Source organism: Phalangium opilio, unplaced genomic scaffold, assembly GCF_054372755.1.
Source record: "Phalangium opilio isolate 3A_F unplaced genomic scaffold, DU_Popi_V2 ptg000217l_1, whole genome shotgun sequence".
Classification (NCBI taxonomy): Eukaryota; Metazoa; Arthropoda; class Arachnida; order Opiliones; family Phalangiidae; genus Phalangium; species Phalangium opilio.
The window spans coordinates 8,586,024-8,601,874 of record NW_028324218.1 but is presented as its reverse complement, the minus strand read 5'-3'; the positions used below and the strand labels follow the sequence as shown (position 1 = coordinate 8,601,874).

Here is a 15,851-nt window from a genome sequence, read left to right as displayed (position 1 = left end):
AGTAATAGTTTGAATATGACGCTCGATAAAGTTAATAAATTACTGAGTAACACGCTTCTTTACAACTAGCACAATTAAATGCAATGCATAACCATAGTATCTATCATAATCCCCTTCCTTTTAAAATAACGAACGAAAAATATCACCTCACTACAATCCTCTCCCTTCAATGACGATTGTTAACTTTTCACAGCCAATTGTGCCAATGGAGGTATTGTGGCACGATTACAATAGACAGGGCAGGTCAAACTAATAGCCTCATCGTAGATATACATATCATACAATGTGGCTAAACAGGGTTCGTACGGAACCTGGATAAGTCAGAGATTTGGAAAATGGGAGGAAAAGTCAGGGATATAAAGTTTCTTCCTAGGACGTTTGGAATATATCACGGATTTCGTTTGATATCAAACAGTGCTTCGAGCAATTCTAAATATGGGCCAGGTGTGGCGAAGTGGGCTCTGTTAAAACCATAAAATGGTCAGGGATATTGGCATAATTTGGTCAGGAATAAGCTGGTTAAGTCAGGGATTTTCAATATAAAACTTTCGTCCGAACATTGCTAAAAAGATAAACCCAAAACTAAAACTTTCACAGTTAAGTGCCACCCTGATAAGAAAAATCAATGTAGGTTTTTTGGAGCCCGATTTCTCTTAGAATTACCTGGAATTACTCAAAATAAAACACTTGAGTCTTGACTATAAACTATAACTGATAATAATACGAAAGAGTCAATTCGATAAACTTTTTCGCAAAGATAACTGAAATTCCATTACTCATTAATCCACTACTAGTCCATATTTGCTAACGCGGTATCTACTAAAATTTTAAGCCCATTGCTTTTCGATACAAGTCGCATTTCTCCTGCTGTCCCGTCCCGGTGTGGTAATGGTAATACCTCCTAAACATGGGTTTCTTTGATTACGACAGTATCAAATATATAACGGTTAAAAACAAGATAGTTGGGGTTGTGAAGAAGATCATTCAGGTGGCAATAATAGGTTATATCATAGGGTTAGTTAAAAAGAAATTAGAAATTTCTAGTCATTTAGTTAACTAAACAGAATAATTACGTTTCAGCTATAAATTAATTTACGAAAAAGGTTATCAAGCTTTAGGTGATATTGAAAGTGAGGTTACAACTAAAGTTAAAGGAGTTGTCTATACTAATTTTTCCGATGACGAATATATGAAAGGTGTTGACCCAAGCCTATATAACAGAGTATGGGATGAGACGGATTATGTTGTACCACCTTCAGTAAGTTCAAGTACAAAAAATTTGCAATATTGTGCCATATACCATAATGTTTTCATAGGATACTGCGTTCTTTGTAACGACTAACGTTGTTATAACACCAAATCAAACTAGAGGAGCTTGCCCAGAGGTAAATATAAGACTAATATCTTTCCCACGCGCACCTACATGGGCGCACAGACGTGGTCACTGTTTTGATGTATTTTAAAGCAAAGCGCGGCTCCTTTGACCAATTTTCTAAACACACTTTTGACTTGCCAATACACCACTTTGAAATTACCTAGAGTGCCACAGCGGGCTACTGCGAACTAGTACTTATTAAGATGGGCAGGGAAAAAAACCGCGAGGGGTTGCGCTTTTGCTAGTAGGGTAACAAAGAGCGGTTTCTAGTCTTTCCCCTTGCGGCGCTTCGAGCGCGGGGCATCGAGCATGCGCGCAACAGAATGTCGAAGTGGTGTATTGGAACTAGGGATGTCAAAATCTGCCACTTTAACTTTTTTTTTTTAAAAAAAACTCCGGAGCACCAGTTTTTCTCTTCTTCGGTAAAAACCGGTTTTCAAAATGGAAACCGAAACGGTTTTTTTTAAGATCACAAAATTGAAAAATGACGATTTTCGCGTTCAGTTTTTTGAAAAACCTATTTTCGCGTTCAGTTTTTTGAAAAACCTATTTTCGCGTTCAGTTTTTTGAAAAACCTATTTTCGCGTTCAGTTTTTTGAAAAACCTATTTTCGCGTTCAGTTTTTTGAAAAACCTATTTTAGCGTTCAGTTTTTTTGAAAAACTTTCGCGTTAATCTTTTAAAAAGCGACTTTCGCGAATAGTTTTTCTTTTTTTGGGAAAGCGATACTTATGTCTAGTTTTTTGGATCGGTTAAACCGGCCATTTAAAACACCAGTTAACCTGAAACCTTTTTTTTTATGTGGCGAGTTGACATCCCTTAACGGAGTAGGAAAACTATCTTTATGGACGCCAACGGAGCTACTACCGCGCTATGCTTAGGTTATTTGTTTCTACACAGGATGCAACCATAAGTGGGGCTCTATGCGATCCAACAAACAATACTTGTGAGGAGGGCAAAACACTGCATACGGGACATGGTAAATATTAAACGTTTTAATTCTATAGTTCATTATTAATTAATAGATGTAATATAATTTAAGGTCCAATGACTGGTAACTGCAAGGATAATAATGAGGGAAACTTTACTTGCGAAATTATGGGTTGGTGCCCTCTAGAGAAAGATGTTGGACCATTGTAAAATTTTCATTTTCCACGCTCAATGTTTTTAAATATGATGTTTGGCACCCAGAATATAGAGTTTATTAAAACCTGTCTATTCCATGATTTCCACTTTGATGGCCAATTTGTTTTTACTAAAATTGTTCAAATTATGTAAAACTCTGCCGTTCCTTTAACTACCTAACACAGTCAAAGGTCTTTCAATATTTTCCCTCGAGCCCAACCAAGTAACATTTTAACCACCAAAAGAACATTGTTAGTGGGCCCCTGCGGGTTGTCGCGACGATAGTATGCTCCTACGAACTTTCACGTGACGTCACACCGTCCTTGGCGAGCATATTGGAAGTCGTCAGCTCAGGCCATACAATTAAGTCTACCAATATTAACGTCATGTGGCTCCTCTCATTACCACTCTATTCCCTGAATAAGGTTAGGCAAAACGCGGCTCGGGTTCCGAGTAAGACCTGGTACCATAAGTTAATATATTACATTTATTTCAAGTCATCAATCTGGGTGACTTACAAATATTTAACAAACTTGCCTATCCGAATCATCTACTTTCTAACAATTCTGGCAAAATTTTAAAGGAAAGTGGGAGGTATTTTGGAAGAGGTTAGAGAGTCTACAGTTCTAATTAAAAATTTCATTATTTTCCCTAAGTATAAGGTGACAAGGTGAGGAATAAATGGTCTTTGGCTTATTGCATAAATATTTTAATTATTCGTGTTGCAGGAGGAATGTATTAGAGAACAGCGACTTAACATATCTAAGTAGTTGCCGCTTCCACCCTGAGACAGATCGCTACTGTCCTATATTTGTTATCGATTATCTCATTAGCGCAAGTGGAGAGAATTTTTCCGAAGTGGCTGTTAGGGTAATGTAAGTGTAGGATTTTAAACGTATGCAAAACTAAACAATATTGTTTTATTTAACAGGGGGGTATTTTTGCCATTAATATTAATTGGGAATGCAACCTCGATTGGTGGTGTGATCGTTGGTGGTGGGATTGTTGCGTTCCAGCTTATTCCTTCAAAAGGCTTGACAGACAACATGCTCTATTGGCTAAAGGAATGCATTTTAGGTGATTATTTTTAAGAATGGCTCCTCCCCTTTCCATCAATATGGCGGACAACTCTCCGATTGATTAAGGAGGGGACGTGACTATTTAGTTTAGAGATTTTTTCAACACTTAACTGGCCCACTTGCAATTCAAAATTTCACAATGATATAGAGTAATGTCAGTTCTACTAGGCAAACGTCATACCATAGAGTAGTGTCGGTAGAGGGGGGAGTAGACTGTGTATCCCTCCCTCTAGGCGCGCTTTTGTAAGAGGGGATACTGTACGCACCTAGTAGGGGGGATGACACTTGGTTAAGAGATAGAAGGGTATGACGTTTGCATACGTAGAACTGACATCTAGCTCTAGCTCAGTGTCATCCCCCCTATCAGGCGCGTACAGTATCCCCTCTTACAAAAGCGCGCCTAGAGGGAGGGATAAACAGTCTACTCCCCTCTCTACCGACACTACTCTATAGTCAATTTCTATTCTCTCGCAGATACGCTAACTACTATATGAATGACAACCGTACGTTATACAAACTATACGGCATTGATTTTGTAGTTCTAGTCACTGGAAAAGGAGGCATGTTTGATTTGGGAACTCTTTTGGGTAAAATTGGTAGTACTGTTGGTTTGCTTGCTTTGGTAAGTTTGTTTTACGAAGTATTAGCACAAGTTTATAAGATATGTTCCATAAGTGTGTCACTGGTTACTGAGAGCTAGTCAAGAAGTGACGTAGGTGAAACGTCATAGACTATCGTAAAGCGATGCCTGGTGAGGCGCTGTCAAAGGCTTAGTATAGACTAAATAGTCGACTACAAAACCGCGTGTAGTCAATTCTGGCGTCGTTCTCAAACTAGTTCTCAGTAAGTCTCAAGCATTAGGAAGAACAGGTAGTGTCACACTTATGGAACATATCTAATAAACTTATGATGTAAGAATAAATAGTGAAAAGAAAAGGGATGTGGTTTAAGACCGACTCTTCCTCTTTCTCTCAAAATGGCGGAGAGAAAGTAAGACCTTTAATTGCGTTTCAGGCAAATGCGGCATCTGAATTTATCATTTGGCTATACGCAGGAGATGAGCAACTTGCTGAACTCGGGAAACGTGTTGATGTTGAATTGAAATATACATTATGGGAGGTAATTGAAACATTTCAATGGATTTTTACCACTGATATCGAGGAAAGATTATATATATAATGTTAATTGCATTAATTTTAAATGCTAAATTATCATTGAATGTAAATTAATGCGATTATTTTATTAGAACGCCACAGCTTGACGACAATCACTTTATTTAATAATTTTCCTAGGACCCTATATCTTTCTAAAATTTCAATAATTTTTCTATTTTCTGGATATTTTTAATATAGTTAATAATAATAATAATTTTAATGTAGTTGGTACTAAAAACATGGAACTATAACTGACATTATTAATATTGTAGAGACTAAAGGTGTGGTGTTACTCTAAAATCTGGGGTCAACCTAGGATCTGTGGCCAACCCATCATCTGTGGCCACCCTATCACCCCTGATCACCCTATCACCTGTGGCCACCCTATCACCTGTGGCCACCCTATCACCCCTGATCACCCTAGCACCTTATGGAAGGTAATTGAAACATTTCAATGGATTTTTACTGATATCGAGGAAAGATTAATATATATATGTTAATTGCATTAATTCTAAATTATTATTGAATGTAAATTAATGCGATTATTTTATTAGAACGCCACAGAGTGACAACATTCACTTTATTTAATAATTTTCCTAGGACCCTATATCTTTCTAAAATTTCAATAATTTTCCTATTTTCTGGATATTTTTAATATAGTTAATAATAATAATTTTAATATAGTTGGTACTAAAAACATGAAACTATAACTGACATTAATATTGTAGAGACTAGGGGCGTGGTGTTACTCTAAAATCTGGGGTCACCCTAGCAGCTGTGGCCAACCTAGCATCTGTGGCCACCCTATCATCTGTGGCCATGGTCACCCTAGCACCTGTGGTCACCCTATCAACTGTGGCCATGGTCACCCTAGCACCAGTGGTCAACCTAGCACCTGTGGTCACCCTATCACCAGTGGTCAACCTAGCACCAGTGGTCAACCTATCACCTGTGGTCACCCTAGCACCAGTGGTCAACCTAGCACCTGTGGTCACCCTATCACCAGTGGCCACCCTAGCACCAGTGGTCAACCAAACACCTGTGGCCACCCTATCACCTGTGATCACCCTAGCACCAGTGGTCAACCTAACACCAGTAGTCAACCAAACACCAGTAGTCAACCAAACACCTGTGGTCACCCTATCACCTGTGGTCAACCTAACACCAGTGGTCAACCAAACACCTGTGGCCACCCTATCACCTGTGGTCAACCTAACACCAGTGGGCAACCTATCACCTGTGGCCACCCTATCACCTGTGGTCAACCTAACACCAGTGGCCAACCTATCACCTGTGGCCACCCTATCACCTGTGGCCACCCTATCACCTGTGATCACCCTAGCACCAGTAGTCAACCAAACACCAGTGGTCAACCAAACACCTGTGGCCACCCTATCACCTGTGGTCAACCTAACACCAGTGGGCAACCTATCACGTGTGGCCACCCTATCACCTGTGGTCAACCTAACACCAGTGGGCAACCTATCACCTGTGGCCACCCTATCACCAGTGGTCAACCTAACACCAGTGGGCAACCTATCACCTGTGGCCACCCTATCACCAGTGGTCAACCTAACACCAGTGGGCAACCTAGCACCTGTAACCACCCTATCACCTGTGGTCACCCTAGCACCAGTGGTCACCCTAGCACCAGTAGTCAACCAAACACCTGTGGTCAACCTATCACCTGTGGTCACCCTATCACCAGTGGTCAACCTAGCACCAGTGTTCACCCTAGCACCAGTGTTCACCCTAGCACCAGTGGTCAGCATAGCACCATTGGTCACCCTAGCACCATTGGTCAGCGTAGCATCAATGGTGGTCACCCTGATGATAGCACTGATCTTGGTGACAGTGATAACGAGCGAGTTCCTCTACTGCCATGGAAATCGAGCAGCTCAATCTGCTGAATTCTCAGTGTTGAAGATGAAATTCCGAATTAACACAGTTGATGGGATTGTAAAATTTATTTGCATTTATAAATAAAATTAAGTATTGGGGTTTGTTTACTAATTTTTATAATTATTCGATTTAAGAGATTTGAGGCCTACTGAACTCTAAAATCCATATTGCAAAGTATAATTCTTACGCAGTATAGATGGGCAGCTAAAAGGGTTGTCGACCATGGAAGAACTAACGCGAGATGGAACAGCCCCCTAGTGTTGAAAAACCTGTCGTCCAAAAACTTGAATACCCCCCTTTAGATTCCTCCTCCCTTCCTAAAGGTGGGTACGTGAAAGGCTGCGCGCGTCGGTTGGCGCGCGCCAGTTCAATTTCAAATTTTAGTGAACAAGGCTTACGCTACTCTCGCCAAGTTTCGAGAGATGGACGGTTCGGCGCTGCCTCGGCTTTAAACTTCAATGTTAAAACAGCTGTAACCAATAACAAATCAGAGGCGCGCGAATATTGCGCAGACCGAACTTTCTGTTCCCACTATCTCGGAGAGCTCTCCTACGTCACTCGCTTCATTTCTGGTAGAGGCTCCGCTATCTTCGTCGCCGTTCCATCTCGCGTGGTTATTCCATGGTCGACCGAATTACATTGGTTCAGTGGAGTCTGCTAAACTGAACCTCTTACCCAGAAGGGATTGGTTGAATTCTCATAGACTGAGATAGGTAAAGGGTTCTATTTGTCAGACGCCACTAAAGCAATGGCGGCACACTAGTCCTAGATTTTTTTAAGACTAATTAAATGCTAATTATTTTGTAATAACAGATATTTATTTATATTTCAAATATTTCTCCTTCATTTCTAGAAAAAGACCATTCTTTTAAGGCATAATGTTATGTTACCTGAACTTATCGTTTAATTTAGGGGTAAAGCCAAAAATTTTTAATTTCCTTATAGTAATAACAGTTTTTTTTCCTGAATTATAGGATTTTATACAGGGTTCATACAACTTTTGGAAAACAAATTTCCCTGAGATTTCCAGGTTTTCCCCCATATACTTCCCTGAGTTTTCCAGGTTTTTCCCCATATACTTCCCTGAGTTTTCCAGGTTTTTCCCCATATACTTCCCTGAGTTTTCCAGGTTTTTCCCCATATACTTCCCTGAGTTTTCCAGGTTTTTCCCCATATACTTCCCTGAGTTTTCCAGGTTTTCCCCCATATACTTCCCTGAGTTTTCCAGGTTTTTCCCCATATACTTCCCTGAGTTTTCCAGGTTTTTCCCCCATATACTTCCCTGAGTTTTCCAGGTTTTTCCCCATATACTTCCCTGAGTTTTCCAGGTTTTTCCCCATATACTTCCCTGAGTTTTCCAGGTTTTTCCCCATATACTTCCCTGAGTTTTCCACGTTTTTCCCCATATACTTCCCTGAGTTTTCCAGGTTTTTCCCCATATACTTCCCTGAGTTTTCCAGGTTTTTCCCCATATACTTCCCTGAGTTTTCCAGGTTTTTCCCCATATACTTCCCTGAGTTTTCCAGGTTTTTCCCCATATACTTCCCTGAGTTTTCCAGGTTTTCCCCCATATACTTCCCTGAGTTTTCCAGGTTTTTCCCCATATACTTCCCTGAGTTTTCCAGGTTTTTCCCCCATATACTTCCCTGAGTTTTCCAGGTTTTTCCCCCATATACTTCCCTGAGTTTTCCAGGTTTTTCCCCATATACTTCCCTGAGTTTTCCAGGTTTTTCCCCATATACTTCCCTGAGTTTTCCAGGTTTTTCCCCATATACTTCCCTGAGTTTTCCAGGTTTTTCCCCATATACTTCCCTGAGTTTTCCAGGTTTTTCCCCATATACTTCCCTGAGTTTTCCAGGTTTTTCCCCCATATACTTCCCTGAGTTTTCCAGGTTTTTCCCCATATACTTCCCTGAGTTTTCCAGGTTTTTCCCCATATACTTCCCTGAGTTTTCCAGGTTTTTCCCGATATACTTCCCTGAGTTTTCCAGGTTTTTCCCCATATACTTCCCTGAGTATCATATGGAGCAAATGTTAACGAAGGACGGAGGACAAATAGGACTATAACATACTAAAAGGACATCCTCTTATCTCTAGTAGAACCAGAGTTATGAGCCTCCAAGTTGGGTGTAATGTTAATCCTATGGAGGGTATGTTCACGAACATTTTCCTCAATTACTCGGCCCCTGTTTGTCGTAGCCCTAAGTTTTTTGTATGGGTGGATGGGGGACAAATTGGACTATAACATACTCAAAGGACATCCTCTTATCTCTAGTAGAACCAGAGTTATGAGCCTCCAAGTTGGGTGTAATGTTAATCCTATGGAGGGTATGTTCACGAACATTTTGCTTAATTACTCGGCCCCTGTTTGTCGTAGCCCTAAGTTTTTTGTATGGTTAGATGGGGGACAAATCGGACTATAACATACTCAAAGGGCATCCCCGTATCTCTAATATAACCAGAGTTACGAGCCTCCAAAGTATAGTGTAATCTTGATCCTATGGAGGGAATATTTATGAACATTTTGCTTAATTACTCGGCCCCTGTTTGACGCAAATTTCCCTGATTCCCCTGAATTTTACTAAAAATTCGAAATTTCCCTGAGTTTTCCCTGAGTCTTTTGTTAACTATTTATTTCCCTGATTATTCCAGGTTTTCCCTGTTTTCCAGGTTTGTATGAACCCTGTTTATAAGAGACAAAATGTGTTTTATAGAAAACTTTCGCCATCTAGCCAAAAAATCTTGATAAATGAGATAAATTTTTTTTTTATAAATTTGGTGATAAACTATACGGGAATTTTGACTAGGTCAAAAAAATATGATATGGACCTTTCATAAAATTATAGGATTTAATAGGAATTATAGGACCGCCAGGCACCCTGGTTATGTATAAGTCAAGAACCATTGTTCTAGTTATAAAAAAAATCATGTAACCTGCAATTTATTTACAAAATTTTGTTTGAATATAAATACAATTAATTAATTAATTTGTCTCATCATCCTCTTCATCTTCATTTAAGCTCTAAAATTATTATTAACAGTAATATATTAAGACTGAGAAAAATAATTATTTGCTGGTTGCCAGTTGCCACCAGGAAAAACAACAGAATTTTAAAATAGGTCTTTAGAGATATTATAGGACCTTTCATAAAATTATAGGATATTATAGGACATATCATAAAATTATAGGATATTATAGGACTTTTCATGAAATTATAGGATTTTATAGGACATTTCATGAAGTTATAGGATATTATAGGACATTTCATAAAATTATAGGATATTATAGGACATTTCATGAAATTATAGGATTTTATAGGACATTTCATAAAATTATAGGATTTTATAGGACATTTCATAAAATTATAGGATATTATAGGACATTTCATGAAATTATAGGATTTTATAGGACATTTCATAAAATTATAGGATATTATAGGACCTTTCATGAAATTATAGGAAATTATAGGACCTTTCATGAAATTATAGGACATTTCATGAAATTATAGGATATTATAGGACATTTCACAAAATTATAGGATATTATAGGACATTTCATGAAATTATAGGATATTATAGGACCTTTCATGAAGTTATAGGATATTATAGGACCTTTCACGAAGTTATAGGATATTATAGGACATTTCATGAAATTATAGGATATTATAGGGCCTTTCATGAAATTATAGGATATTATAGGACATTTCATGAAATTATAGGATATTATAGGACATTTCATGAAATTATAGGATATTATAGGACATTTCATGAAATTATAGGATATTATAGGACATTTCATGAAATTATAGGATATTATAGGACCTTTCATGAAATTATAGGATATTATAGGACCTTTCATGAAATTATAGGATATTATAGGACCTTTCATGAAATTATAGGACCTTTCATGAAGTTATAGGATATTATAGGGCATTTCACGAAATTATAGGGCATTTCACGAAATTATAGGGCATTTCACGAAATTATAGGGCATTTCACGAAATTATAGGGCATTTCACGAAATTATAGGGCATTTCACGAAATTATAGGGCATTTCACGAAATTATAGGGCATTTCACGAAATTATAGGGCATTTCACGAAATTATAGGGCATTTCACGAAATTATAGGGCATTTCACGAAATTATAGGGCATTTCATGAAATTATAGGGCATTTCATGAAATTATAGGGCATTTCATGAAATTATAGGGCATTTCATGAAATTATAGGGCATTATAGGACAGATTCAAAAATACAGGATATTATAGGACAGATTGAAAAATACAGGATATTATAAGACAGATTGAAAAATACAGGATATTATAGGACAGATTCAAAAATACAGGATATTATAAGACAGATTGAAAAATACAGGATATTATAAGACAGATTGAAAAATACAGGATATTATAAGACAGATTGAAAAATACAGGATATTATAGGACAGATTCAAAAATACAGGATATTGTACATAGTTTACAGGCATGGAGGATTCCTACCATTAACACAAGGAGACCAAGCGACTTAGAGTGTAAAATCGTCTGCTATTTTACACTCTAAGTTGCCTGGTCTCCTTGTGTAAATGGTATGAATCCTCCTTGCGTGTAAACTATGTATAGGACAGATTGAAAAATACAGGATATTAAAGGACAGATTGAAAAATTATAGGATATTATAGGACAGATTCAAAAATGTAGGATATTATGGGAATTAGGGGATTACTGGGCTCCCTGGCCTAGTTAGGTAGGAGGTCTAATTGAACAAAGAGAATATACCAAGAGGAGCGGAAGCTTTAGCCTTTGCCAAGGCTTTTAAAATTGGTGGCTTTGAGTTTTAGGGAACTACATCCGGTTTCTCGTGATTGGTTTATTCGCTACACCTCTCATTGGTTAGAATATGTCGTCTGCATATCGACAAAATTTTAGAGCCGAGTCTTAGTGTTAACAGAAGCTACAGAACAATTGATTAATGCGCTCAAATGCGCTAGTATTCGAAAGAAAAGTAAATACATTTTTTAAATTGTAATATTATTGTATTATTAACATTTTTTAAACCATCCCATAGTGTTAACGACATCGTTGTCTGATCTAAGGAAGCTAACCCTACTTTAGCAGACTACGGAATAGACGACGCGAATTTCTCGATCACGTGACTCACCGGAACTAGAACCCTAAAACTCAGTCGTACCAAAAAAAGCTTAGAGCTTCCGCTCCTCTTGGTATATTCTCTTTGAATTGAATGAGTAGGATCTTTTATTTAGGAAGGAAAAATCCCTCAAAATTTGCAGCAACCTTAGTGTGTCTCGACTCTCGAAGAATTTGAAATACCATAACAAACCTCTAAAATTTCAGCCAATTGTTTAGCTTGTTCAGCCATCTCTTTTAACTCGTTATTTTCAGTTTCTAAAACTTCTATTTGATCATGAAGCTAAAAAAACACACAATTTAACATGAAATCATTAAATTACATAATAATTAATCATAATTACAGATTCATTTTCCTTCAAGGCAACTTCAAGAGCTTGCCTACGTTGTTCCGAAAGTTCCTTCCAATATTCTAAAGGAGCTTCATCCGATGTCATTAACTTCATTTGTTCGTCCTGTATCCTTTTGAGACATTCTTGACATTCTGGTGTCGTGTTTCGCTCTTCAATAGGTTCATTACTGTGTAACCGTTGTTTCTTTGAGTCTTTAGGATTTTCTCCTTTTTCTGTTGCGTTATCTTCATAAACTTTGACACCAACTGATTTTGTTTCAATTGTATCATTGATATCATCCTCCAATTCATGCAATTTTCTTTTTGATCTTTTCGTCTACAATGTGAACATGGATAAAGAATGCGCGTGAGGAAATTTGTTTTCACGCTACAGGATCGGCAACTCCCTATCTCGAACGACAGCTTATTCTGTATATACTCTGTTACAACATCGGTTGTCAGCACGCGCAAAGCTAGGTCTCTATGTAACGTAGCTTTGTACGTGCTGTCAAGAGACAAAAAACTTCAGGATCTTCAGGATTTAAAATATCCGCGAGTTTCTTTTTAGCTCGAGTGCACGGACCTCTAGGCCTTAGTTTCAAATGCGTGTAGTAGACTGTATGCAATTTCACACCTATTTGAAACCAAGGCCTAGAGGTCCGTGCACTGGAGCTAAAAAACTCGCGGATATTTTAAATCCTGAAGATCCTGAAGTTTTTTGTCTCTTTACAGCACGTACAAAGCTATGTTCCATAGAGAAATATATTTGCGCGTGCTGACAACCGATGTTGTAACAGAGTATATACAGAATATTCTGTCATTCGAGATAGGGAGTTGCCTATCCTATAGCGTGAAAACAAATTTCAAGCTCACGCGCATTCTTTATCCATGATGTGAAGTTGGCAAATTAAATTTAAACCCAACATGAATAAAATAATTAATATTTAATACCTCCACGTTGCTTTCTTGAGAAGGTAATGTTTTGAATGGAAGTGTTTGAGTTTCTTTCTTTGAAGTACAACTTGTAGGTACTTGGATTGTATGAAGTGCCTTTCGTTTTTTATCACCCTGAAACAATTATTAATAAATCTAACGACTAACTTAACATAAACTCTTAGATTCGTCCAATTTTTTCTTCTATTAACGATAAAAGAAATTGATTGACAAAACTTACCTGAACTGCGAGCATTTTTCAAATAACTATTTGAAATATCCTCTGCTTAAACTCGTGATTTAACAACCGAAATTGCCAAGGCTTAATAATAAAGGTAAGAAATCTTCAATATAAATGAAAACTTCGATACTAAAACTAATTATTCGTAAATTTCAATGTTTAATATATCGAGTTATCCAAAATTCGAACTAACTTCGACTAATTAATTGCTTAATAAGAGGATTGTAATTGAAAAACTTGGACTTCGCGGTGCTTTATTTACCAAGCAAGGAGGAATAAAACATTTTTCTTACAAGCGGGAGTTGAAGCTCTGAAGTTGAAATATATTATATCAAGCAATGAATCAATACTTTTTTCACTCCAGGGCCGGAAATAAGCACAGGACACTGGACATTGTCCAATAAAAATTTTAAAATGTCCCATAACTTCTTTAAAAACTAAGGGGGTCACTGGACAGTTTGACCAATAAATTTTCCGAAGTTTTGATATCTTGACTATGGAGAAGCGACACTATTTTTGCACACTCCAGTGGACAATGTCCTATAAATTTTCCAGTCAAACAGGGGGTCACTGGACACATGTCCCATAAGAAATTTTTCTCATTTCCGGTCCTGTTTTCACTCAATGTTTTGTTAGAGCCCACTCGATCTCGCGCTCACCGTTCAGACGTTTCTCGACCTTCCTCCTTGCTCCATTCGCTCTCTGATTGAAATTAATTTAACACTGGTGACGGAGAGCTAAATTAGTAGCTTGATATGCGCAGCAGTCTGGGAAATAGCACACTTCCTCTGGTCCAAAACCAGGGACTAGTTTTTTAATTCAACAAGTTGGGAAAACCAAAATATTACCTCTCCGAGTCAAGACGACTACTTACAAACTTATTTAGCCAGATATGGAAATGTTTCTTAAGTTAAAATTTATGAAATATTAAAGCAGTATACAAAGCATAGCAAATTTACTGTAAATCAGACGACATTTTACATCCAATAATGATATACTTGTACACATTAAAATCATCCGATGGGGGAAAAACGGGAAATGAAGAGATAAAACTTTGGAGGGATATTACCTTTACGTGTTTGTAAAGGCCCAATTTTCTACTCCTCAACTGTATGCCCTCTATGTTCAAAGCCATATTCACAACAGGGTTGGCATGTAAACACTATCCTCTCGTTTCACCTCAACGATTTTCTTAGTTTAACAACATGACTGTTAACGTTACATAACACCAAAGCTTATTTGTGGCTACACACACTGAAAGTAAATGCGTACCATAAAAAGCATGAAAACACGAAGCTATTATCCGATTACGATCAGACCTTTCACTGGTCTGGGCTGCGTTCAGCAGAGCTCACCAAAAAAGACAGCGGATTTTGGAAATGTTTACCGGTGAGGTCTGTCGTCATAGCTTTTCTGCGGTCATCGGCGTTTTATAAATGACGCTAGCGCAATAAAGCGTGCAAGGTACCAAGGCTTAACAAAAATTGTAGGATAACATATTTATAGAGATAGATAACAACTTTTATAATTAAAATTAGAAAATAACATATCTCTTAAAATTCTCGGGTGATCAACTGGTTTCACGCCAATTAAATAGCTATAGTCCCATAAAGTTATTTGTATTAATTCCTCCATGGATTTTTCGCCAAGCTGAGAACTACGCGTTTTACGTCACGTTATCCAAAAAGCCGACTATTTTCTTTGAAGACCGCGCTAGCTCAGCGCTAAGCACCGTGACGTCAAAATTCAAAAGCAAAATCCCGTTATGTGGGACACTGCTAGCAGCGCTGGGCTCTGCTGAACGCGGCCCAGATTTCCACCATGATTATAAAATCTAAGCCTAATTATTTAAAAGTGTATTTAACTTTCGGCTCACTCTGAACCGTTAATGTCTCTGCATACAGAAACGAAAACCAAACCCAAACGTTTACTTTTTGGTTCCCTAGGCCTATTGACAAATAAAAGTTCGTTTGACCAACATAGCAGCGTTGTGCTTGTATTCACTGTGACTTTAGAAAGGATTATCCTATAAACAGATGCAGTATAGCTTAAGTAATATATAAACATCTATTTTAAATAATAATATTAAACAAAATCTTTGGAATATCAAAATGAAACGGAGCTTTAAAGCTACAAAAGTACTAAATGCATCATAATTACGAAAAATATTTCCACATATTCATTTTATATTAAGGAAAACGGGAATATTAAGGTTCTGAAGGATTTCTTTACACATCAAAACAAAACGAACTTCTAACGCAGCGCACTAGTGTTACAACGGACGGACACATATAGACAAACACATAGACTGCTGTTTTACCCTTTCCGTATTAATTTTGAGTTGAGGGACATGATTATCTTAAATATTAAAATAAATATAATTAATATTAAATATTTTCTTCGATAGTTGTTCGCCTTATTGAGCGTTACATCGTTTTGAAAAAGAACAATTAAACATTCTTGAGAGACTTGACTAATATTGGCGTTTGAAATGAAGCATACGCCGGTTGCTTCGCCTTCATCAAATAGGTAGTATATAAGGGTGTCGAATCGCAGCTATGGATAAGA

The 15,851-nt window shown here is 37.5% G+C and overlaps 1 protein-coding gene and 1 pseudogene across 2 annotated transcripts; one reads left to right on the top strand and one right to left on the bottom strand.

The window, feature by feature from the left end:
- Window positions 1–907: 907 nt before the first annotated feature.
- On the top strand, window positions 908–6,642 carry LOC149616106 (uncharacterized; annotated as a pseudogene). Its single transcript, XR_016375749.1, has 11 exons — window positions 908–1,014; window positions 1,081–1,385; window positions 2,275–2,353; window positions 2,417–2,510; window positions 3,083–3,169; window positions 3,228–3,369; window positions 3,431–3,576; window positions 4,053–4,200; window positions 4,593–4,697; window positions 5,005–5,169; window positions 5,461–6,642. The product of XR_016375749.1 is annotated as an uncharacterized LOC149616106 (transcript).
- Window positions 6,643–9,551: 2,909 nt separating this feature from the next.
- On the bottom strand, window positions 9,552–13,566 carry LOC149616105 (uncharacterized). The gene is made up of 5 exons (XM_089857194.1): window positions 13,284–13,566; window positions 13,061–13,177; window positions 12,123–12,446; window positions 11,972–12,061; window positions 9,552–9,656 (listed from the first exon to the last, which is right to left on the bottom strand). Exons 1-5 carry the CDS (start codon window positions 13,296–13,298, stop codon window positions 9,618–9,620), a joined length of 585 nt encoding a protein of 194 aa, XP_089713320.1. The 5' UTR covers window positions 13,299–13,566; the 3' UTR covers window positions 9,552–9,617.
- Window positions 13,567–15,851: the final 2,285 nt, after the last annotated feature.